Source organism: Phoxinus phoxinus (genome assembly GCF_949152265.1).
Source record: "Phoxinus phoxinus genome assembly, chromosome: 19".
Classification (NCBI taxonomy): Eukaryota; Metazoa; Chordata; class Actinopteri; order Cypriniformes; family Leuciscidae; genus Phoxinus; species Phoxinus phoxinus.
The window spans coordinates 23,710,250-23,735,540 of NC_136894.1; the positions used below are offsets into that span (position 1 = coordinate 23,710,250).

The following is a 25,291-nucleotide window of genomic DNA, read 5'->3' on the forward strand; positions in this document are numbered from 1 at the left end:
ATGTTGAAAGTATGAATGGATATTGGATGGAGTTCAGAATAGGATAAAGTTCATCTCTGTAAAAAGGAATGTGTGTAATACTCAAAATAGTTTGTGCACAAGAACACGTGTGTGTATGTGCATGTGCGTGCATGTGTGTGGTAGCTGGGGTGTGTATGTATCCAGGCCTTTTAGTTTGCAAACACACATGTTTTTCTCTTCTCTTATTTACAGTCTCCCCCATTAACTTTTAATGGCTGGTCATTTTTGACTGGGAACAAAGTGTGACTACACAATAAAATAATTTCCAAACAAACTTCCTAGTTAAACATTAAAGCACACTAGTGTGATAATTGTTTTTTTCAAATTTTATTAAATATTGCCAAAATTATCCACAAATAATGCTTTTTTCGGTCGAAAATTGAGGTACATAAGCTCAGATAAACGAGGCCTACGATCCATCAGATCCAAAAAGAAAAGCAAAACTTGTGCTAATTGAAAGAAAACAAGTAGACAAAAATACTGAATCCAATATTTAGTGATAATATAGTGTTAATGAGACACTTAGAAGCAGTTTTAAAAGGCTGGTCACATTTGAACAGGGTTTTAAACACAGAACAAGGGTTAAATTAAATGAGAGAAAGTAAGGCTGTGTGTTTGACACCCCTACGTTTAAACATTCAAATCACTGGATTTTAGCAAAAAACACGAAAAACAAGCCACAGTGCAGTGGCTTAAAAAATGTGTTGGTTTGCAGTGCAAAAGCAACTTAGAACTTATTGCATCACTACAGGCACAATGGTGAAATTTTGGTGGGTGCTTAGACATTCTGTTAGGGCAGAACAGAACAGAACAGAACAGAACAGTGAATGGTCATTGCGAACATCTAAAAATGAATCTCTCTGATGCAAGACTGCATATTAAGCCTTAGCAGATATGATGATGTTGGTACTGCAAGCTGGATCTACAGTTGTTTCCAGGTGTTGAGCTGGTGGATGGACCTTTGTGGTCTAATTAAGTCCAGGCTGCCTTTTATCAGCAGGTAGTTCCTCTTGCTGGAAGACTTCTCTGATTCGTTTCACACATAGATCTGCTGCTTCCTGGGTTTCTTTGGAGAACTGAAATAGGCTCAGGAAGCCATGAGGGAGGTCTTCAACCACAGTGAGCGTCACTGGCTGGTTCATATTCCTCAGCTTTTTGGCAAACATAACTGAATCATCTAACAGGGCATCCAAAGCAGAGGCCTGAGGAAAACAATCAAGGCATTAAAATAAATCGAGTTACAGCACTATCTCGGGAAATGCAGATGCATCATGTCTTACCACTATATGCACTGGAGGAAGGCCCTTGAGAAGATTGTCTGGAGCAAGTAGTGGAGAAACAAATGGGTTCTTCATTATTGGTGTGCGAGGTGTCTGTATATCCGCCAGACATCTAGACCGTAGAGGCTCAAAATTTTCTGGGTAATCTTGGACTTCCTGTTGTCTCTTAACGGAATGTGACTTGGAAGGTGAAGGACCATTTGATGATGTAGTTGCACCATTTGATGATGTAGTTGCACCATTTGATGATGTAGTTGCACCATTTGATGATGTAGTTGCAGAGGATAATGGTGGTGCCTTTGGATCTATGAAAGTCTGAAGCCAATTCGACGCTCCTTGTGCGAAGTTACTCAACATCTTTACAGTGTCCTGTCCCAAAGCAGTCAGGGTGTCTAAATGCAGAGCTGGCTGTACTGACTGACAATTCGCACCTGAATAAGAGAGCGACAGAGACCGAAAAGACAGTGTAATCATGGTGCTGTAGATAAGACAGGTTTAATATTACTTTCTGTGTATAGAGCATTCTAGAATTGTCACGACTAGGTAAAACATACAGTGGGGTCCAAAAGTCTGAGATGAAAAACTTTAAGCCAGTAAACCTGTTTTAATGAATAAGAAGCATTTAAGATTCTGCACTATTTGACAGTGAGCATGTGAACTCAACATAACTTTGTGAAACAAACTTTCACTCAACTCCTCAAATTGTCACATTCATAATGTAAATTAATGAAAATACTTAACACTTTACAACAAGGTTTCATTTGTTAACATTGGATAACTACATGAGTAAACATGAACTAACAATACTTTTAAAGCATTTATTAATCTTAGTTAATCTCAACATTTACCAACACATTACAATTATCAAAAGTTCTATCTGTTAATATTATTTAATAGACCTGAGCTAACATGAACTAACAATTAACTTGTATTGCTCTACCAGTATTTTGCGCAATAGTGGTCTCAGACTTTTGGTACCTATTATAGTTCCTATCAAGTGAATTGATTTGACACCATATTGTCTAGTGTAAAACTGCTTTATAGTTGAAACTGAAGTTGTAAAAATACAACCAAACGTATTTTTCCCGTTTATTACCGTAAAGCTGCTTTGAAACAATATGTACATTATAAAGCGCTGTATAAATACACGACTTGACTTGACCCAAAAGCTCACCAGCATAGGCATCGATGCACTTGTAGAGCACAATCAAAGGCAGCAGAGGGTCGATTAAAGTGAGTAGTCTGGATGGTGAGGCGTCTGTTGTTAGCAGAGTTGCTGGGTACGCTGCCACAATCCCATCAGGAACGCGTACACCATGAGACACTGCCCTCATAGAGACGGTTATACACAGGTTACCACCTGCACTGTCTCCCACCAAACAAACCCGCTCTGCAGTCGAGCCTGTGTAGCAAGATCAACATTTAGAAAGTCCTGAGGCATGGTTGGCATGGATTGCTTGTCATGTCCACACCTATTATTATGCTCACACACCTAAAAATAAAGTTAAACGGTTATTTGCAGCACCTCAAGTTATTAAGGTATATTCATGTCTTATTCATGTCTTGGCTATAGGATTCTATGGAGATTAAATTCAAGTTATCCTTCGCATCAACATTTATTTTACTAGCACAGACTAGAAAGTAATATTCTGCTATGCCGTTTTTTCGTAACCTTAATTTGAGAGTGTTGCATGAGTTATTACATACAAGTTGATTGGGTTGTAAAAACTAGAATGTCATAAAATGTAAAAATGTAATTGATTCAGCCATCTCATTTTGGGTATTTAACATAAAATACTTAAAAAAAAAATACTTTTGGGAAGTTTTGTAGTGTGACTTTACACTATCTAAAAAAAATGTTAAAAAGCATTTTGCTAATTATTATAAATACCATTCAAGTTCGGTACGTGAGGACGTATTTTTTTATGTTTTTGAAAGTATCTTATGGCTCACCAAGATTGCATTTATTCGTATCATTTGTATCAAAAATACAGTAAAAACGGTAATATTGTGAAATATTATTACAATTTAAAATAAATGTTTTTTATTTGTATCATTTCTATGATGGCAAAGCTGAATTTTCAGCATCATTACTCAAGTATTCAGTGTCACATGATCCTTCAGAAATCATTCTAATATTCCGATTTGGTGCTCAAGAAACATTTCTTATTATTACTGCTCAATATTTTGGTGGAAACCATGATACATTTTTTTTAGGATTAGAACAGAAATAGAAAGGTGACCTGAACAGAAAGTTCAAAATAACACCATTTATTACAATCAGAAATCTATTTTAATATTATAAATGTTCTAACTGTCACTTGCATCCTTGCTGAATTAAATAAAATGTACAGTATTTACAAAAACAACCGTAGTCACCCCAAATATTTGAACGGTAGTGTATATGCAAGTTTTTCATATTTATATTATCACTTACTATTAACAATATTCTCATATTAATTGAGAAACTGTATGGAATGTTTGTATTTAAGATTGAATTTGTCATGACATAGGACATTTTACAATGAAAATGTAAAGACAAAAAAGGTGCTTAAAAAAAAAAAAAAAATCCACTTGTGATCAGATCGACCAAAATGCATCTTAATACCAGGTGTCAACAGGGCCCTTTGTGAAAAATTCAAGCAACATCAATTCATTGACAGGAACAAGTGAGTTGCAAAGTCAACAGCATAATTAAACAAGGAGAAATACACTAGCATTTCCCATTTAGACGGCATGTCCCCATGTAAAACAATCACTGTCTGCATAATAGTTGCTTCTATCTGGTGAGGGGTGTGTGATACAAACCCAGCAAATGGCAATTCTTCAAGGCCCAACAGTAGGCATAGAAACACTCCTCCAGAGCCCGGGGGAACGGGGCCTCTGGAGCCAATGAGTAATCCACAGAGAGAATAGGCACATTCAGATCCTTTGACCAGCTCTTCAAGTAATTCTACAATAAAGACAAAGAGAAAAAGAGGGCATTTAGCAACAACAACAAAACATTTATGTGAAACTTTACACAGCGAGGTAAAACTGCCACAGCCATACCTCATGTGATTTTGAAGTTTGTGCTACAAAGCCTCCTCCGTGGAAGTGTATGATCAGGCAAGGAGAAAGAGGAGCTGTCTGACGATTGAAACTCCCCGGCAGAGACAGCTGAGGCCCCTCGGGACGAGAAAGTGCTAACAGTTCTGCACTGTCCTGTGGGAAGAGTTCAAATATGGAGGAAATTCAGCAGAACCGATTATTCAGCGCTAACTTTAGAAGCCGTTCTAACTAATTACAAGAATGTTAAAAAAAATGTCTCATGCTCACTCTACATGAAAACATCCCTCAGATACTAAGGATACCTGCCTGTACTAAATGTAATTAATTATTTATTTTTCATAAAAGCTCAAACCTGTCCTTGTCGGAGTGTGTGTGAGATCAAGCGCACGTTGACTGGCCCAGGGCCCCAGTGTGCAAGTGGAGGGTTCACAGCGACTGAGAGATTGGGGTCAGAGGCCAGTGGCAAACTCAGACCTTCCGCTGGCACAGTTAGTGTTACATTCACTTGCACCACACTGGAAGAAATCCTTGTCAAACTCTTTAGAGAAATACAACAAGAAAAGATAACTTAAACTCTTATTTTGTACACTCCTGATCAAAAGTTTGGGGTCAGTCAGAAATTAGTATATGCTTATTTATTCAGCAAAGAAACAATACACTGATCAACAGTGACAGTAAATACATTCATATTCTATTTCAAATAAGGATGTTTTCAACATTGATAATAATAAGAAATGTTTCCTGAGAAGCAAATCAGCATATTAGAATGATTTCTGAAGGATCATGTGACACTGAAGACTGGAGTAAGTTCAGCTTTGCCACCACAGGAATAAATTACATTTAAATATATAGTCAAATAGAAAAACTTACTAGCATAAGAGACATTTAACAACATTAAAAATCATACTGACCCCAAACAGTGCTGCAAATTTCATTGTGAACCAACAGTTCAACTTCTAGAACAATATAACAAGGTATGGATGTTGTTTTATCGGTTCTCACTTAGAATCGCGCATAAACATACATGTACTTACTGATAATAGCTCAGACTCAGTAAGGTTCCAAAAGGTTTTCCAAAACTGCATATCTAAATTTTGAGTGATGCGCTCAAACTCTTCCCCCCTCAACTCAGGGTCCACCACATATTTGCCCGATGTGAGGAGAGAAAGAGCAGCCATGCCTGTAAATAAATCAAACTTTATTGACAAAAGGGATACGTAATTGTTTAAGAATTGAAAGAGACTAGTTTCCTCATTATTTTAAGGGAATAACTATGGAAGTTTGTTTCTGTCACGGAATAAAAATAAAAATAAAAAAGGTAATTGTGACTTTCATCTCACAATTTTTTTCCTCTTAGAATTGTGAGATATAATTTCTCAATTGCGAGACAAAAAGTAAGATTTGTGGGTTTATATCTTGCAATTCAGACTTTTTTCTCTGAATTTTGATATATAAACTCACTTTTATTCTTTTTTATTTATATTATTTTCGATCATTCCATGGCGAAAACAAAGCTTCTATAAATAACAGACATAAATGCATGTGAAGAATAAATCATGTAGCCCTAATATTATGAGATTTTGATGCAACCCATCGAGTCACTTACCAAGCCCAGTCTGCTGCTTCTTGTAGTTTTCACCAAAGGACACCATACTGATGACCACTGTCTGTAGAAAAGGCCTGAGAGAGGGGGGAAACTTGTAGGAGAGACAAAGAAATAGAGACTTTGTGTTTCTGGAACAAATTTGCATACGTCACAAACTGCGTGCATCAGTGAAAGGATAAAAACCTTTGTTTATGTGTGCTTGTTAGTGCTGTAGAAACTTTTGCAAAAGAAATGTTCACATTATCTCACCTGGAAGCCTAAGCAGCGGCCATAGAAGCAAGCTTTGTGCATGGAGATGTACTCTTGCACAAACCTCTTGCTTAAACCCCCTTCGTCCTGTGAATAGAGCTGACCGTGGGCATTGTCATTGAGTAATATCTGTGCCAGGTAAAGTAACGCTCGCAGCTGGCACAGGGCACTACAGTATGCTTCCACTTCTGTCACATTATGGTCCAATCGGAAAAAAGCTCCTGTACAGTTTGATGCGATGTAACGGGCCTTCTGGATGATGTGGATGACGCAGGAATGGACCACCTATGGAGAAAAGGAAAGTCAGTGGCTTCCTTTTGTGGATTTTAAGGAATAATCCATGGCTAGTTGTGCATTAAATTATTTTAATGCACAACGTAGATGCAAAGAACCACCTGACGCATAGCTAGATGTGGATTATCCTGTTAACACCATGATCATTTGCCAGCTTTGACAAATTAAATTAAATGATGTTTGAAGAGCAATATTAGATCAGAAGTGTAAATATTATTTTACCGCAGTTATGACTTGTTAGATCTAGCATTAAGCCTGCTTTAAATCAGACACAGAGATACAGTGGTAAATGTTATTTATTTATTTATTATTAATTATTCTAGAACGTATTTGAATTAACACTTAAACGCATACCTCGGGTCTTTAGTGACCCATGACGTCATTCACTACCCTCCGTCATTTTTTAGAGTTAGACATCAACCTTCTTAGTATTCCTTAATGAATTCATTACAAACAATATAACAAGAAAAACATTATAAAATGATAAAAGAATGCCTGTTTTCCCATTCATATTTAGTAAAAGTTGTATAGGGTTGCTAACGACCCGAGGTGTACAACAGTGTAAATATATTTTTTCTGCACAACAATAATTGAATCTTTGATGACTGAATAAGTGCAATTCCCCTTTATTCCACAAGCTGGAGATGTCTGATACACAAGGGTGAAGTGAAGTTCCATTCAGTTACCGCAGGCAGAAAACAAAAGGAAGTATCATCAGCAAAACTTGAAATGGCTCAACGATTTACTGCAGAGCAAGTACTGAACGCAATCAAATATTACTGTCACTCACTTAATGGTGGATCTGTTGAAGAAGCTGTCAGCGATCAAAATATTGATTTTGAAGATGTTGAAAATTATAGTTTTGAGAATATGTTTGAGATCGCGAATATCAGCCACATGCTGAATGTACAGGGAAATCAGTTCTAACAAAGACAGTGATGAAACTGAACCCTTCCAAGCTCCAAAAGGTAACAAAATACGCTTTATTTTATTCTCCTGTAATTGTTACTCTAATATCAGGAGTTTTATATTATTGTGACAGGTAGCGATCCATCTGTGTTAGATATAGATACGGGTTGCTAAAGACCCGAATATGTAATAATGATGTTATTCCAGTTTAGTCGCATTGTATAGATGGCGTGGTATAGCGGAATCAAATCATATATAATAATACTAGGCCTTTATAAAAAAAATACTATTTAGCTGAATACATAGCCTACTCACATATGGGCCTAAACAAAGAAAAAACGTCCCTAGCAAGCATATAGCGCTGCTGACTTTAGTAACCCAGGTGAGCCTGTGTTATCTGTTTTTTGGATGGCGCGATTGACCAATCAGAACCAAATATTCCACAGAGCCGTGTAATAAATGGTTTTAATGCCCACCTTCCAGCCAATCAGAATAGAGTATTCAGACAGACCATGGTATAAAGATATATCATTTTATATGAATATTTGTACAATTATTTATAAAAAGCTTTGCCATATATATTAAATATATAAAATATATATTTAAATAGAAAATGATTAATTTAAATTTTAGCAATATTTCACTATTTAACTGTTTGTATTTTTGATCAGATAAATGCAGCCCTAGCGACCATACGAGACTTCTTTCAAAATAATATTGCCAAACCCCAAACTTTTGAACGGAAGTGTACAGATAGAATTTTACATTTAAAAAAAAATTAAAAATACATTTATTACATTTAGATTTACATAATAATAATAAAATACTTTTAATCATTAAAATGATAATTTAAATTCACCAGGGATTTATATACCATAATAAACCATTAACAGGTATAAAATGACTAAACAACTAAGTTACAGCCAAGAGCATTTATCTTGACCGCTGAAATTTTCTTTTTATATATATAACATGCCATTATTTGCATCCAACCCCTCATTTGCACATGACATGAGATTTGAAACTTTAAAAATTCCCTTTATTTATGCACTCATCAGTTTTGTAACCAACTAGCAGTTACCTTGACTAAGGTCCGATATCCATTGCCAGGCGTCTGCGCATCCAAATCAAAATGGTGATAGACAGTAGTAAAGCCAGTGATCAAGGGTTCCACAGCACGACCATGTTCCTGAACCTGCCTCATCACCCCCAACAGACGGTTCGTAGCGTCCACATGTGAAGAATTGCCGGGGGATCCATTAAGAGCCAAGATAACATCTGAACATACTGTCTGCAATGCTGCGAATACATCCTTATGGTCCATGTCTTGACAAACTGAGAGGCGAGAACAGAGATATCAACAATGAAAATGTCAAACAATCCAAAACACCTTCAAAAACATACAACATCTCTATGAATGTGAATGGAACAGGTATCAAAGCACAAATGAACAAAACACAAACAATACAACTCTGTCAGGCAAAGGCCAAACTATCATGAATATAAACGATTGTGTTCTAGAGAGAGAGCAGAGACCGGCCTTTGTCAACAGACACAAAGACTCAATGTGGGATCACAGCATATTCTTGCAGCATCCAACCCTTGCGTCATCAAGTCCAAAAGAATGTAAAAAACCGGCCACTCTCTGAAAACACATGCCTGGAGGAACTCCCCATTATAGTTGTAATACTTATAAATGACATTTAGTGATGTGTGACACAGACTTCAAAGATAAGCTCCTAAAAGGATTTGATTATCCTCTGCAATAATTATTGGAATAGGAGTTCCACGCAGTGCTAATGGATCATGTTAGTCATGACACTAGATGTCAGCCATATAAAAGACCCGCTTTATCATTAGATGCAGTAGACTAATCAGTTGTGACCTGTAATATATAAATTGAAACTCTTTGCCCGAGGAAATGCAAAATTTGTAAAAGAAACCAGACTCAAAACACGGCTGGGGAGCATAGCTTAGAAATGAATTATTCACTTACACACTGCAGCCACTGTTACAGTTGAACTGATCCCTATTCAGCACTTTACTCAAAAAACACTTAAACACTCAAACATTCCAATTTGCTTCCACTGTTTCACAATTAGATTGTGTGCTGGAGAAAAAACAATCACATATGATCAATAAAAAAATAAAATATACCGATTGCACTTTAAACCCACCACCAAGTAAGAATTTTCCTTATTTAAAGTAGGTCTTGTTAGATGACCATAAAAACAAAATGACTGCTGCTGTGAATAGATATGTGATGTGCAAAATAAGGGATTTTGTTATTGTGCAATAATTATGAAACACTTAAATATTAATCATTTATTTTAATAATTAAAATACAGTGCTAAAATATTTAAACATTCATTTTTATGAATGCCCAACTGATTTGTTGAAAAATTGATGTGGGAGGTTTCACCTTCAGCATTCAACATGTTAATTTTTTGATCGACAAACGTTTTTCAGTTGTGTAGTCCGTTTTCTTCAGTATTTATCAATAAAGGCTATAGTGTGGCCTCAGCAAGAAATGGAAAAGGATCTGGCAACCCAATTGGCGCGACGCAGCAGCACTTGCCAAACAGCTCGAGTGTGCGATAGGTTGCTGCTCATTAACTTTCTATGCGATGAAACTGATATCACGAAACGTTCTTGTAACCTGCCCCCCACAAATTTAGGTGACGAAGGCCAAAACGGCAGCCCGCGCACTTAAAACTTTTACCTAAGCAAACTGAAATGTTTGTAAAACATCGGTTACCTGCTTACCTGTCACTCAATGTCCTGCGCGTTTGCAAGTTGCGTCTGAACTGCGAGCGATCGCTGACAGCTGCCCCGCATATCGAACAGCACACTGTCGCGAAATGCTATCGACACTCGTGCATTTTCATATCCAAATAGTATGGTAGAGGATGTCTTGTGTTTTTGCTTGCTTGTATCCTCTTCCGTGCCTGTCAAAGTTTCGACTGACTCACAGCATCATGGGTACACGAGTTCAGTGCAGAGTCCTGTGTACGCGAGTGACGCGACGCGACGCGACCGCTTCCATGGCAATCAATGGGACTTGTGCACTATTCCAGTTTAGTTGCATTGTATAGATGGCGTGGTATAGCGGAATCAAATAATATATAATACTAGGCCTTTATAAAAAAAAAAAAAATACTATTTAGCTGAATACATAGCCTACTCACATATGGGCCTAAAAGTAATATATATATATATTATATATATATATATTTATATATATATATATATATATATATATATATATATATATATAAATCGATAAATACAGTTACAGTGTAGGCCTACTGTTTTCAGCGCAAGAGTATTTTTACATGTTGGTTTCGGGTTTTATAATATCTGCATTTTACATATTTGCTATGCCTATTAATAGGCTGTTTAATGGCAGTTTAACTTAATAAAATGTTATAGCCTAAATGAATAATAATTTATAAATTATATTAGTAGATCACAAATAGTTCATAGCTACCATATATTAACTTTAAGGTATGTGCATAGAGAAACTGACAACCAGAAAATAGGCCCACCCTGTGATATAGGCCTAAAGTAAAAACTGTCTTACCTTGCATGGAAAATAAACAAAAAAATAGTCTACACCTATAGTAAAAAAAACTACTTTTACCTTTTTTTAAAGTAATTAATTAGATAATGATACAATTCTTTAAATGTTTGTTTTTTAGCCTACTATTACTGTTATTATTTTTTCCAGTTAAATGGTCACAGTGAGCACAGAGTGGCAGTCATTACCAAGATATTTGATTCCATGTTCAGCCTCATTCTCACATGACACCCTCTGGTGGTCAAAGAGAAAACTGGCTCCTCTCTGGGTGATAAACCAGTGTGTTCTGAACTATGGTTCTGAAAGAATCAACATGCAGAAATATATATTTTTGTTAAAATTAAAATACCATGCGAACATAATGTGGTCACATGCATTTCTTACTACGCAATTAATTCGCTGTGCATTTTTCTGTTAGACTTTATTTTCTCCAAGGGGATGAATAAAGCGTTATCTTATCTTTCTTATCTCATCTATAAAGAGAATGCTTCCAGTCTGTGTCTATTTTAGGATTTCTTATAATACTTTCATATCGTATAGCCCTCAATGACTTTCAAATTCTTCACATCTTTAACAGCTTCTTTAACAGACATAAAATACTTCACAGGGCCATGAAGCACTCTAATCTCTTAATGTCCCACTATATATATTATATGAAATATTATTATGCAAACCATGTAGTTCTCTATACTTCCACTTAAAGCAGACAGAGCTGAAAGAACTGTATGCCACATCTTTTAGGTGTGATGTCCTGACGTTACACACTCTAACATTTGAATCTCTTTACACCTGGCAAGTGCCATTCACCAGCTGTCACTATCTCAGTCTCTATTCTTTTGTTTCTCATGTTACAGATGACAACTCAGTTTTCATATCCAGCATGCTCTGGCCTGGCATCACTGAAGAGAGCATCAATAGCATCACTTTGCTGTTCCAGACAATATCTTCCTTAAAAGTCAGGGAAGCTATCTGGAAGCTTAAGGGGGGTTTAGCCGATAAGAGTTCAAACTTAAAATAAAGAGGTTTTCTGCCTGTCCTGTTTGTTAAACAGTTGGTTTTAAAGTAGAATTGGAATAAAAAAGAAATGAAATGCAGACTGAAAAAATAAAAAACAAATGATCAGTCAGTGGTGGACATTTTTTTATAGGTCCTTCATATCTGCTGCTCAAGATGTATAGTAATACCAAGGAAAATGTTTAGTAAATTCCCTCTTTTCTTATAATTAACATATTAAAATACATACATCTGTAAAGTAACAAGTTTTCTTGTTTTGTTAGTCTTAGTCAAAGTGTCTTATCTTATCTTTTCTTATCTTATCTCATTTTATCTTTAAAGGGGGCAGCAAATGTATACTTTAGGACTTCACAGTTTCTATTTTTGGCAATTCTTCACTGCTTAAAATAAGCTTTCAATTTCGTAATGCAAATTGCTCAGGTTCTCTTCAAAAAAGCCAAGCTTGTCAATACCTTCTCCTTTAAATTATAAGTTTAGTGCTCTGCTGCTCTGCAAAGCATGTATGAGAGATATTGAAACCTCTTGCTCAGGAAGGCAAGTATCCAGTTGCAAAGTGAGGTGGTTATTCCAATTATCTGTTTGTTTCTTAGTGTCTGTGGGATAAATGAGTTCCGATTCTAGGCGTTATTGTCACCATTGAACCAAAATGCAAAGGATCACTCTCTACCTGATTTTCCCCCCCGAACCCCAGGCTTCAGCCTGTTTAAAGATGCCATGGACTACCCTCGCCCCCACCTGCAAGACATCCGCCACACTCCCCGGGGTCCTCTTAAACTTCCACCATCCCAACTATACCTCCCATTGAAAAGTGGACAGTACTAGGATGGAGGCAAGCGTCCATTCAGCTCAGAAGTCCATTTTTCATGGAGAATGAATAAAGCTCAGCTTTACAATCTGTATGTCTCCTTGCAATCAGCCTACATCTCACCTAAATACAGCCTCCAAGGGAGAATATAGAACAAAAAACCCACAGGGCCCTGGACTTGCATCTCTCAACACCACCATCTTCCTCCCGCACACGATCCAGCCAACCTTAAGTGTCATGCCGCAGCAGAGGCCTTCAGCAAACATTGCTTCAAAACTTTACTCGCCTCCCTCTTCTGCTCAGCCCTTGACCGCAGCTCCTCCTGTCGTGGTACCATACGTAGCATTGCCTGCCAGCCTCCCATCAGCCTCCAAATTTTTACCTCCTGCTGTTTCTAACCCTCTTCCCTTTCCATGGCCTCCAGCTCCTGCAGCAGATGCTAGCATGAGGCTGTATCCGCTAGCAGCGCAGGCTCAGGCATTTCAGCATTTACCCTCAGCTGTCTCTAACCCCTCTCATTTTCTGTGGCCTACAGCTCCAGCAGCAGAAGCTAGAAGCTTATTTTCCTCTGCCATTTCCCTCATGCACCTCTCTGTGTTCCTCCCCAAGCCCCAGAGGACAAGCCCTCCTCACCCTCCTAACTCCCTTCTCCAGTCTAAATCACAGTACACTATCTTCACTGCAACACTGCTGCCTGTCCCACCCCGCCTCGGAGCCACCCACAGTGGCTCACAACATCAGACCGCAGATTCTTGCAGAGATTCAGGGTGCTGGCTCCAGAGGCGGACCCATCCCCAACTCCAGTTCACCAATATTCAGAGATTATATTCCCTTAACCCACCCATTAAAACCCCTCCACGACACATCCATCTCTCATATAACGTAGTTTCCCGAATTTTCCCTTCTCTTCATCCCCTCGTTTATCTCATACCTCAACCGCATTAAAGACCTCCAAGTTGGGTCCATCAAATGTAACCTAAGCGGTATCCAATTTTTCACAAGCTGATTTACGGCACTCCCTCCCCTGAGATAAATAATCAAGTCAAGTCAAGTCAAGAATATTTGTATAGCGCTTTTCACAATACAGATTGTATCAAAGCAGCTTCACAGTATTCAAATAAAATAATAATAAAACGTCCATGTTTGGTAATGCTAATCAATAGTAATATTGATTGATTCATTAAATTGAATATCCCCAACTGAGCAAGCCAAAGGCAACAGTGGCAAGGAAACGAAAAACTCCATCAGGTGACCCAATGGTGACCTAAAACTCCATCAGGTGACCTAATGGAGAAAAAAAAACCTTGGGAGAACCCAGGCTCAGTCGGGGGCCAGTTCTCCTCTGGCGGTTATGAACTAGAGGCCGGATTTAACTGTAAGATTAAAACATTTATATGAATGCCTGGTTAAAGAGATGCGTCTTTAATCTAGTTTTGAACTGGGAGAGCGAGTCTGAGCAACGAACAGTATCAGGAAGGCTATTCCAGAGTTTTGGAGCTAAATGTGAGAATGCTCTCCCTCCTTTGGTGGACTTAGATATCCTAGGTATAACCAAAAGCCTCGAATTTAGCGATCTTAAAGAGCGCGATGGATTATAGGGCGATAGAAGATCCGTTAAGTAGACTGGAGCTAAGCTGTTTAGGGCTTTATAAGTCAGTAACAATACCTTATAATTAATACGAAACTTTATAGGTAACCAGTGTAGAGATGATAAGATCGGTGTTATATGATCATATTTTCTTGATCTGGTAAGAACTCTAGCGGCTGCATTTTGGACTAACTGTAGCTTGTTTATTGAGGATGTAGGACAACCAGCTAATAGAGCTTTACAGTAATCTAGTCTCGAGGTCATGAATGCATGAACTAACTTTTCTGCATCAGAAACTGATAGCATATTACGTAGCTTAGCAATGTCTAGTATGACACCCAGGTCTTTTACTGTAGAGGATAAAGTAGCAGGACATCCTACTATGTTAAAGTTGTATTGTGAGAGGTTTTGTGGGCGGTTTTTTTAACCGATGAGTAGTACCTCCGTCTTGTCTGGATTTAATAGAAGAAAATTACGCGTCATCCAATCTTTTATATCTTTAACACACTCTGTCAATTTTGATAATTTAGCGTTTTCATCCGGCCGTGATGAAATATATAATTGAGTGTCATCAGCATAACAATGGAAACTAATTCCATGTTTCCTTATAATATTTCCAAGTGGCAGAATATATATTGAGAATAATAGAGGGCCTAGCACAGATCCCTGCGGCACTTCATAGTTTACTGAAGATATGATCAATTTTTTTTCCATTTAAATAGACAAAATGGTAGCGGTCAGATAAGTATGATCTAAACCAGCTTAATGCTTGTCCTTGAACGCCAGTATAATTTTGTAGTCGATCTAAGAGTATTGTGTGATCTATAGTATCGAACGCAGCACTAAGATCAAGTAAAACTAGTATTGAGATACAGCCTTGGTCCGAAGCTAAAAGTAAATCATTAATGATTCCACAATCCACAAATCGTCCTAAACAAAGGCATTCAATGATCCAAACCCACCCGCCATGATCCCAGACAACCCATAACTCTAGAAATACTAACCAAATGTATCTCCACTCTCAGATTAGGATACCATTCCATCAATACTGCCTACACTCTTGACGCTATGATTATTTTTCTCAGATGCTCGGAACTATCGAATGCTTTCAAAAGCTATATCAGTTCCAAAAAAGCCCATCAAGCTAATCAGCTAACCAGTCAATGTTTTACAAAACTTCAAACCCACTGTATCTGCCCTCTTCAAACACCAACGTACTCAGCACACCAAACTCCAATAATAACAACAGCAACCACAAGCTCCTACATTCAAAGGCTCCCTAAATTACACCCGTGAAGCGCTGGTCGAGCCGTCCTATTTGGATGCAATGAAAGCTTTCCCGTTTTTGCCACCAGACACCCCCTTCGCATTGCAGTGTGGGCTCCCTGGTATGTATAGCCAACTTACCTCTACCCCACAACAGTTTTTCCAGCATCCCTCCACCACCACAATTGCCTCCATCGACTCCTCCCTGGACTCTCCCGTTGTTTGCTCCACCCTGACTCCTGTGTTTCTTCCCTGTGCCCACCCCCTAAGCCCCCTCTTTCCCTTCTCTTTTGGACTTTGTTTTTGATGTCTTTTTTGTGAAGGCGTGAAGATGTGCCTTCTTGATGGGGGAGAATAGTAAGGGACTATCTGGATTTTGTGTCTGTTAGGGTGGGCTTTGTACGAGTTTAGTTCTGTTTCCTGTGTTTTCAGTTGGTTACCTTAGATATTCATTGTTTGATTATCAATGGCACCTGTTGTTCATTTCGTTGATTGGTTTGTTCTGTGTATTTAAGACTATGTTTCTTTCTGATTTTTGTCAATTCTCGAAGGGGATGTTTCTGAGTATTTAAGTCTGAGTATTAAACTTAAAAATTGTAGTTTTGTTAATTAAATGTATTGACACTGCTACAAATAGATAATTTTTTTCCTCACGGGTGTGCAACCATTTGTGACATTGATGAGTAAACTGCATTTAATAAATGTGACTGAAAACCTGTAATTGATTACAATAGAATCAAGATTATGCCATGATTTTAATATTCATAAATAGGAATTTGTACAAATTTGTACATCTGTAAAGTTGTCCATACGTAAATTATTTACGTTTTAGTGCTGTCAATATGCCAATATTTTACGTATCAGTGTCTATAGAAACGTAAGTAATTGTACGTGTAGTAGAACCAAATACATAAGAATACAAGGCTACATTTGAAAGCATTTGCCAGCAGCTAACTAGATCATAACTAAACCTTAACCTCTTCTTGAACATGCTCATCAGAGCCATCAAAGAAGATCTCTTCTCACTCCCTTTGGCCATACTTTGATGTTGTTGGTAGTTTTGTATATGATTTGTATTGGTATTAAGAGCACAGTGGTCTGAATGGCCGAGGTGGGGCAAGGGAGTGGTTTTATTGCCACTGCCCCTGCTATGTCATTCATCTTTGATCCGCTTCATTATTCATAGGTGTGGTTTGGGCATAATGTACAAAAAAACAATTAGAGCGTTATCTCACATTCACTTAAGAGCAGGCGCGCTTGTTCCATGGCGGATTGCTATTATAGCGGCGGATTTGCCAAGCGCACACCAGGAGCGGTTCACAGCCGAGGAGACCGACGTTTATGTCAGGGCTGTAAAAGACAGAGAAGTGACATTGTATGAGGATGGGAGAAACCAACCCAAATTCGGTTAAACAGGCGTGTAATATTTTGGGTAAATGTGTAAGCTAGATTTATGCCTATTTTTTTCACATCTTCATGGACACAACAATGATTTCCTTCGTGTGTTAATATGTTTCCTTGTAATAATGTATGATTTGCAAATATGAAAACTGCTGCGTCTGTTTAGATTAGAGAATCAAATTTACAATGTTCACACGCTACATAATGGCCAAGCATGCACCCTTAAAATACCATATGACTAACGCGCAACGCGCCACTGTCGGAATGGTTTTCTAAAACTGCAAAATAGCACCAGGGAACTTTTGCGCCGGAACACGCCTCCTCTTTTTGCTGCACCACCCCTGAGAGCGCAAGTTCATTCACTAATTTACCGACGTGCGTCTGTGGAGGGAAAAATCGTTTGTGCGCGGGTGCAAAATAGGAATGATACATGTGTCGGTGTACAAAGTCAGAGGTGGAAAGTCCAGGTTCAGAAAGTAAAAGTCACCTGGATTTGCAAATTAGCACAGTTTTTCAGCCAGGAGATAGAACTAATTAGTGAAATCAGCTGACTGAGTTCATGGGTGGAATAAACATATGGCAGGACTTTTACTTTCTGACCCTGGACTTTCCACCTCTGTACAAAGTCAATTGCGCTGCAAGATAGGGGCCCAAGTGATCTTAAAAGTTAACCAAGAGGATAAACGTAGATGTTAAAAAGTATAGGGCCCAAGATTGAACCTTGAGGAACAACAGATTGTACTATACCAATATCAGACCTGCAACCTAGCCTGGTTTTACCAGACTCTCGTACATTTTATTTGTACAGAAAGTCTGGCCTCTCTCCATTGATAAGCGTTAACTTCCTTGAAGGCGGGTACTCTGTTGAAGTTTAAAACTATTGGATCTGCCCAGAGTCACTCTGGATCTGCCATAACCAATTGCTAACGTTTGGTCGTGACGTATGACGACTCAAACTAGCGCACAACCTCAACATTCTCAGCCACTCCCTCTTGGACCGGTAAAAAATTGACTGGAGAAAACCCAAGAATATACCACAATCCCAGACGTACTTCTGAAGGAAAAGAAAAATTGAGCGAAAGTACGAAGGAGGGTGGAGCCAGGTAATCACCCATAGCGACAAACTGCTTTCTATCAGAAAAATAGGACTTAAACCAGCTTAGTGCAGTATCAGAAACAACAAAGACAGATTCTAACCGAGCAAGTAAAATATTATGATCAACAGTGTCGAAAGAGACACTAAGATCAAGAAGAATAAAAATAGAAAGACAGCCAGAATCAGAAGCGATTAACAAGTCATTAGTGACCTTAACTAATGCTGTTTCAGTGCTGTGGAGTTTACGGAATCCCTATTGAAGGGGCTCAAAAGATTATTTGCAGCTAGATGGGAGTGCAATTGAGTATAGCAACAATTCACTCAAAAATTTTGACGAGAAAAGGAAGAATGGAAATGGGAAAAAAATTATTTAGGTTGTCAACATTTGTGTCTTTTTTTTTGGTACCGGGGTCAGAGCAGCAGTTTTAAATGTTGCCAGCACCACACCAGTGCACAGAGAATCATTTAAAATACGCAGTACAGCAGGACATAAAATAGCAAAACATGATAGGAACAAACAAGTTGGTACAGGATCAACTATGGAAGTGGCAGCTTTAATTTTTGAAACCTCATTACAAAGAGAATGAGAGTCCAATGTGGAAAAATTTGAGAGAAGGGTACCGGAAAATTCAGAAGTGATTGAGGGAGGAAGAGATGAAGGAAGAGCAGAGATAATACATTTATGAATGTTATTAATCTTGGAGCTGAAAAAATCAAGAAACTTATTACAGAGGTGAGTTAAAGCTGGAACAGTTGAATAACTGACATTTGAGTAATTTGTTAATAGAATTAAACAATTGTCTTGGGTTATTCTGATTGTTGTCAATTATATGTCCAAAATAAGCAGACCTGGCCGATGCAATTTGGGTCTGATATTTTTGATATTCAAGTGAGTGTTCCTTCCAGGCCTGGTGAAAGACAGTCAAGCCAGACATACGCCACCTACGCTCCATTGTACGACACGACGCCTTCATAGCACGCAGATTCTCATTATACCAGGGCGAAGAACGACAGAAGGAAACCAGTCATGATTTCAAATGTGCAAATAAGTCCAGGCCAGACGAGAGAACAGAATTTAACATGAGAACTTTGTCCTCCAATGGAGAAAAAATGCTCAAGGAAGAACCAATAAAATAAGAGAAATCAGAGGATTCAATCGATCTCCATTTGCGATAGTTAAGAATAAGAGAAGAGGTAGTGTTTATGTCAGGCAGTTCCATATAAAAAAAGATAGCCAGATGATCAGACAGCCCTAAGTCAGAGGTGTCTAAGTCTAATAAATGTTAAACAATTGATAGCTTTCAATTACACTGTAATGTGGAATGGCTATAATTAATGTTTAAAATTTGGGAAAAAATAATTGAGATATCAGTAGCTGTATTAATATCATATAAAATATACTTCATTCATAATTTTTTTAATGAAAAATACTTAATTCATAAAAAGATGCATTAAACAAGTATTTAAAATATACTGTCTTTATGTTGTTTCTACATTAATTTGGAGATTAACTGAAATTCTTACATTATAAAACATCAAAACGTATTAAAAACTTGTTTTTAATTGTGATTAATCTTTTTTAATCGATTGACAGCACTATAAAGAAATGAATAATACTTTTATTGTGAGAAAAGAGACAGTAAATAGTTTGTTACAGAAATAATATATACATAATAATTGTTACATGCATGGTTTCATTGTGTTTTTGGTTCAGTCCTGTGTAACCTGGTTTTCCTGAGTTCATTCTCCGTCATCATTAGTCATCCATTTCACATGTTGTGCCTTAGTTATCTCATTAGATCCTTTTGTTTGATCCGTCTAATTAAGTTCTGTTTTTCCTGTCATTCAATGTCCATCTTTGTCAATGTATCACCTGTGTAAGTGTAAGTGTGTAATCTTCTGAGTCTATGCTATTAAAGTTTGTTTCCTTGAACTTTTCCTCATCATGCGATTTCTTACCACGATTCCCTGCAATAATAAAACAACAATTAAATGCTGAAAAAAATGCATCACGGTTTCCACAAAAATATCAAGCAACACAACTGTCTTTAACATTGATAATAAGAATGGCTTCTTTAGCACCAAATCAGCATATTATGTGACACTAAAGTCTGGAGTAATGATGCTGAAAATTCAGCTTTACCATCACATGAATAAATTATATTTTAAAATAGAAAGCAGGTATTTTATATTGTAATAGTTCACTTCACAATATAACACAACCTTGGTAAGCATTAAATAATTCTTTCAGAAAAATCTCACTGACCCAAGATTTTAGTGTAGCCTATAGTTAGGCAGAGAGTGAGTAGCCTAATAATGAAATTAAACTTTTTATGATTTCCAAGAAAAGGAGAGAGGTCAGCTTTCATGTTAACACATTGACTACCCATAGTTCTACTGACACTATTGCCACAACATGCTTTATTGTGTAAACTTAACTCCTCGGGTTCACCCGCACACGTCACACTCTTGTGTGCGTTCTCATCCTCAAGTTGTAACTTTTAAATTATTTTATCATCTTAGAAACATCAAAACATTCCCAGTAAGATGTGTGAATGACATTCTGCAGGTGTAAAGGTTCAAGGTTGTATCACAATTAAAATGTCCTAATTAGGTCCTGTTTGAGATTTTAAATTGAGCTCATATTTTGGCAGTGCAATCAAAAGTCAGAGATTTCAATAGAACTATTGGAATTAAAATAGTTTTAAAAAATGTAAATAAAACATATTAAAGTGATCTGATTTGTTAATTTTTTTCATGAAATAAGATTCTTAGGAGAAACAGAGACTAATTATTTTTTTTACAAAGATGTATTTTTAGCTAACTGGTACCATTTACTTAAGTAGACACAACATTGTTGATAAAAAATATTGTTGCAGGAACAACAACGGATGTTGATCAAGGATGTCCTGTTTGTGTAAATCACATGAAGCTTCAGGCTTAAATGCTCTTCTTATCATAGTACCTTAAATTACACATAGCCTACTATCATCATTTACACTTAAACAAAACTGTTCCTTCTTAGACAACAGTGCACTCTTAGAAAAAAAGGTTAAATGGGGTTAGAATGGAACCCAGTTTTTGACTCATGCCAGAAATGTTCTATATAAGGAGAAACGTCTTAAATTGCATAATACTTTTTGTTTAACATGTTATTTATTGTTTGTCTTATAAAGTATGTTCACAATCTGTTTAATTCATAACATTTAATTGAAATTTAAAAAGAGATTTTTAAAGGGGTCTTCCTAATGCAAAATAAATGCATGTTTGTTCTTTAAAACATGTGAACGCTAATGTATTTTCTGAAGGCATACAGGGAGGAAAATGTATACGAAAGTGATACTCATCCTTGTGAGTCATCCTTTTATAATCCCATCAGTGCAAACAAACAAAGTATTTTGATAAAGTATCAACATTTAGTTAACAGAACCCATGTTTTAAAGCATGACAGCGGTGTTTGATTGATTTGATTTTACATAACGGGTTTGTCTTCGTGTAAATACAGGTCAACGCAGGTTCATGGTATTCTGACCTTCTTCTAAATTAGCTGTAAAATGTACTTTCCTGCAAGCTGAGAAGTCCTTCACTGGTAACAGTAAATATTAGCATGCCACTCAGGAGGCTTGTTAATGGCCAAGCCCTCGTTCCTGTGACACAACCAGTTTCACAAGGCCTGTAAAGTCAAAATAATAAAGTGTGTTCTACCTTGGGGTTGGACATGGACTGAAAGACATACGCTCATTGGGGAAACTGCTGGTACTGAAAAAGAGACACATAAAACCTTAAGTCAAAAGGAATGCATTACCTTTCTGAACTGTTAAATAAAGGAATTCCTCTATTAAACAGAACAAAAAACAAAGCAGACAATACTTTCTGTGGCCTGTTTTATGATGTACATAAATGTTGTCTGGAACAAACAAAACAAATGGGAGAATGTCACAAATTATGCCAAATAGTGCATAAAGGATTGCATCTTTATGCTTTTATTGCAATAACTTTACATCAAAATTCATAATTTTTATACAAGGCATTGTAGTGTAAACCACGCAAAGATGACGTCCGCAAAGCGTCTGAACCAGCATGGAACAACATACTACCCTCAAGCCTTATTATTTATGTCAATGTTTTCTACCTCCATATCATAGCCAAACCAAAACCCTGACGGATCCCTCTTTGCATTTCATTTTAAGGTGGAAAGATGACACTGCAAAACATTACATAGCACTTTTGCATAGAAGGATAGACCTTTATATTCATTTTGTCTATGCATTTTGGATTTCTATTCTTCATGGACAAATTTGAATTGTGTATTCAGAAAAATAGTGGTTTAGGGACAGAAGTGAATACATTATAGTCTAAATGATGACTTTAAAATAGACACATCTACTCAATGGATTCATGGAGTAAATGGGAGGATTTTTTTAAATAAATAGTCCTAATTTAATGAACATATTTTAATAAAAATAATAAATACATTTATTTATTTATTAAATAAACCATGAAATACAAATATGTGCAAATGTTCATTTTATAATTATATATATATATACGGTATATATTATTGGGATGCTCTGGATCGGCGTATACGACAGTATATATATATATATATATATATATATTAGGATGCTCTGGATCGGTGTATACGACAGCGTGTTCCAGGTCCTGCCAATATCCAGCAACTTCACACAGCCATTGAAGAGGAGTGGACCAACATTACACAGGCCACAATCAACAACCTGATCAACTCTATGCGAAGGAGGTGTGTTGCACTGCGTCAGGCAAATGGTGGTCACACCAGATACTGACTGGTTTTTCTACCGTAAGTTTTTTTGAGTGAACGCATGCACAATCGCGAACATATATGGACCACTTTAAATGCGATTTTCTCAATGTTTCGATATTTTGGCACCCTTAGATTTTCAAATAGTTATATCTCGGCCAAATATTGTCCTATCCTAACAAATCATACATCAATGGAAAGCTTATTTATTCAGCCTTTATATGATGTTGACCCATGAATTGTGACCCATGTGACTGTGACCCACTATTAAAGTGGGGAGAACAAGTATTTGATACACTGCCGATTTTGCAGGTTTTCCTACTTACAAAGCATGTAGAGGTCTGTAATTTGTATCATCGGTACACTTCAACTGTGAGAGACGGAATCTAAAACAAAAATCCAGAAAAAATCACATTGTATGATTTTTAAATAACTAATTTGCATTTTATTGCATGACATAAGTATTTGATCACCTACTAACCAGTAAGAATTCTGGCTCTCACAGACCTGTTAGTTTTTCTTTAAGAAGTCCTCCTGTTCTCCACTCATTACCTGTATTAACTGCACCTGTTTGAACTCGTTACCTGTATAAAAGACACCTGTCCACACACTCAATCAAACAGACTCCAACCTCTCCACAATGGCCAAGACCAGAGAGCTGTGTAAGGACATCAGGGATAAAATTGTAGACCTGCACAAGGCTGGGATGGGCTACAGGACAATAGGCAAGCAGCTTGGTGAGAAGGCAACAACTGTTGCCGCAATTATTAGAAAATGGAAGAAGTTTCCCTCGGTCTGGGGCACCATGCAAGATCTCACCTCGTGGGGCATCAATGATCATGAGGAAGGTGAGGGATCAGCCCAGAACTACACGGCAGGACCTGGTCAATGACCTGAAGAGAGCTGGGACCACAGTCTCAAAGAAAAGCATTAGTAACACACTACGCCGTCATGGATTAAAATCCTGCAGCGCACGCAAGGTCCCCCTGCTCAAGCCAGCGCATGTTCAGGCCCGTCTGAAGTTTGCCAATACCTATCTGGATGATCCAGAGGAGGAATGGGAGAAGGTCATGTGGTCTGATGAGACAAAAATAGAGCTTTTTGGTCTAAACTACACTCGCCGTGTTTAGAGGAAGAAGAAGAATAAGTACAACCCCAAGAACACCATCCCAACCGTGAAGCATGGACATGGAAACATCATTCTTTGGGGATGCTTTTCTGCAAAGGGGACAGGACGACTGCACCGTATTGAGGGGAGGATGGATGGGGCCATGTATCCCGAGATCTAGGCCAACAACTTCCTTCCCTAATGCCTAGTTCACACTACAGGATTTTAAGCCTGATTTAAGCCCTATTTGCAAATCGTTGAGCTCGCCGAGAGGTCGGGTTGTTATCGCGGGGCAAATCGCGGGGGATTAGCGGCCGATGAAGGCTATCCAATCTGTTAGTATGAAAGAGCCAACAACCCATCAAAGACGCTCGCAGACGCCTCGCCGAGCCCAGAAAAATATCTAGCATGCTAGATATCTGGAGCTGTCGCACGACTCAACCACATGTGATGTCATGAGCTACAGCCAATCAGAGCAAGGCATGGGTTGAGGTCACCGGGAAAATACCGTTTATATACTGTCTATGGAAAATACGTGTTTTTTTTCAGTGCAAATCATCGCACAAACAGTTTGCAGCACTAATTTCTGTCTGACGTCCATATTCAAACAAAGACTCGTGTGTTGTGTTCTTCTTCGATGGGTAGTGGTGCGCGTGCTGTATTGCGTCATTTCCGGTTCGTTGTATCGCGTGATTTTTCATGACAAAACGTGGTTTGTAGACAAGATAGAATCGTTGGATGACAGAGTTGTTGTCTACTCGTGTAGTGAGTTACCTCCTGTTGCGGATCAATCACGTTGTGTCGTGTGGTGTGAACAGCTCAACAACTTGAACACTCCTGATTTCACAGAGAGCAAGTCATGTAGTGTGAACCGCACAGTTCAGCCCGATGTTTTAAAATCCTGTAGTGTGAACTTGCCTTAAGTAAGAGCATTGAAGATGGGTCGTGGCTGGGTCATCTAACATGACAACGACCCGAAACACACAGCCAGGGCAACTAAGGAGTGGTTCCGTAAGAAGCATCTCAAGGTCCTGGAGTGGCCTAGCCAGTCTCCAGACCTAAACCCAATAGAAAATCTTTGGAGGGAGCTGAAAGTCCATATTGCCCAGCGACAGCCCCGAATCCTGAAGGATCTGGAGAAGGTCTGTATGGAGTGGGTCAAAATCCCTGCTGCAGTGTGTGCAAACCTGGTCAAGAACTACAGGAAATGTATGATCTCTGTAATTGCAAACAAAGATTTCTC

At 37.8% G+C, this 25,291-nt stretch overlaps 1 protein-coding gene across 2 annotated transcripts; it reads right to left on the reverse strand.

Moving 5' to 3' along the window:
• Positions 1-298: 298 nt before the first annotated feature.
• lipea (lipase, hormone-sensitive a) lies at positions 299-10,477 on the reverse strand. 2 transcript variants are annotated; one of them, XM_079591968.1, is made up of 11 exons: positions 10,177-10,477; positions 8,492-8,745; positions 6,208-6,492; positions 5,959-6,049; positions 5,387-5,532; positions 4,705-4,890; positions 4,353-4,505; positions 4,110-4,254; positions 2,476-2,703; positions 1,302-1,732; positions 299-1,223 (listed from the first exon to the last, which is right to left on the reverse strand). In XM_079591968.1, the coding sequence occupies exons 2-11, from the start codon at positions 8,732-8,734 to the stop codon at positions 990-992; spliced, it is 2,142 nt and encodes a 713-aa protein (XP_079448094.1). In that variant the 5' UTR covers positions 8,735-8,745; positions 10,177-10,477; the 3' UTR covers positions 299-989. The 2 variants fall into 2 exon arrangements, with proteins under 2 accessions (XP_079448094.1, XP_079448095.1); XM_079591969.1 differs by having other exon boundaries at positions 343-1,223; positions 10,169-10,328.
• Positions 10,478-25,291: the final 14,814 nt, after the last annotated feature.

What these genes read in the sequence shown, in the direction of transcription:
- lipea (XM_079591968.1), bottom strand. Translation starts at nt 8,734, where the DNA reads ATGGACCATAAGGATGTATTCGCAGCATTGCAGACAGTATGTTCAGAT. An exon ending in GATATCGGACCTTAGTCAAG is followed by an intron (nt 6,493 to 8,491) that starts GTAACTGCTAGT and finishes TTTTCTCCATAG; the next exon opens with GTGGTCCATTCCTGCGTCAT. An exon ending in ACACACTCCGACAAGGACAG is followed by an intron (nt 4,506 to 4,704) that starts GTTTGAGCTTTT and finishes CTCTTCCCACAG; the next exon opens with GACAGTGCAGAACTGTTAGC.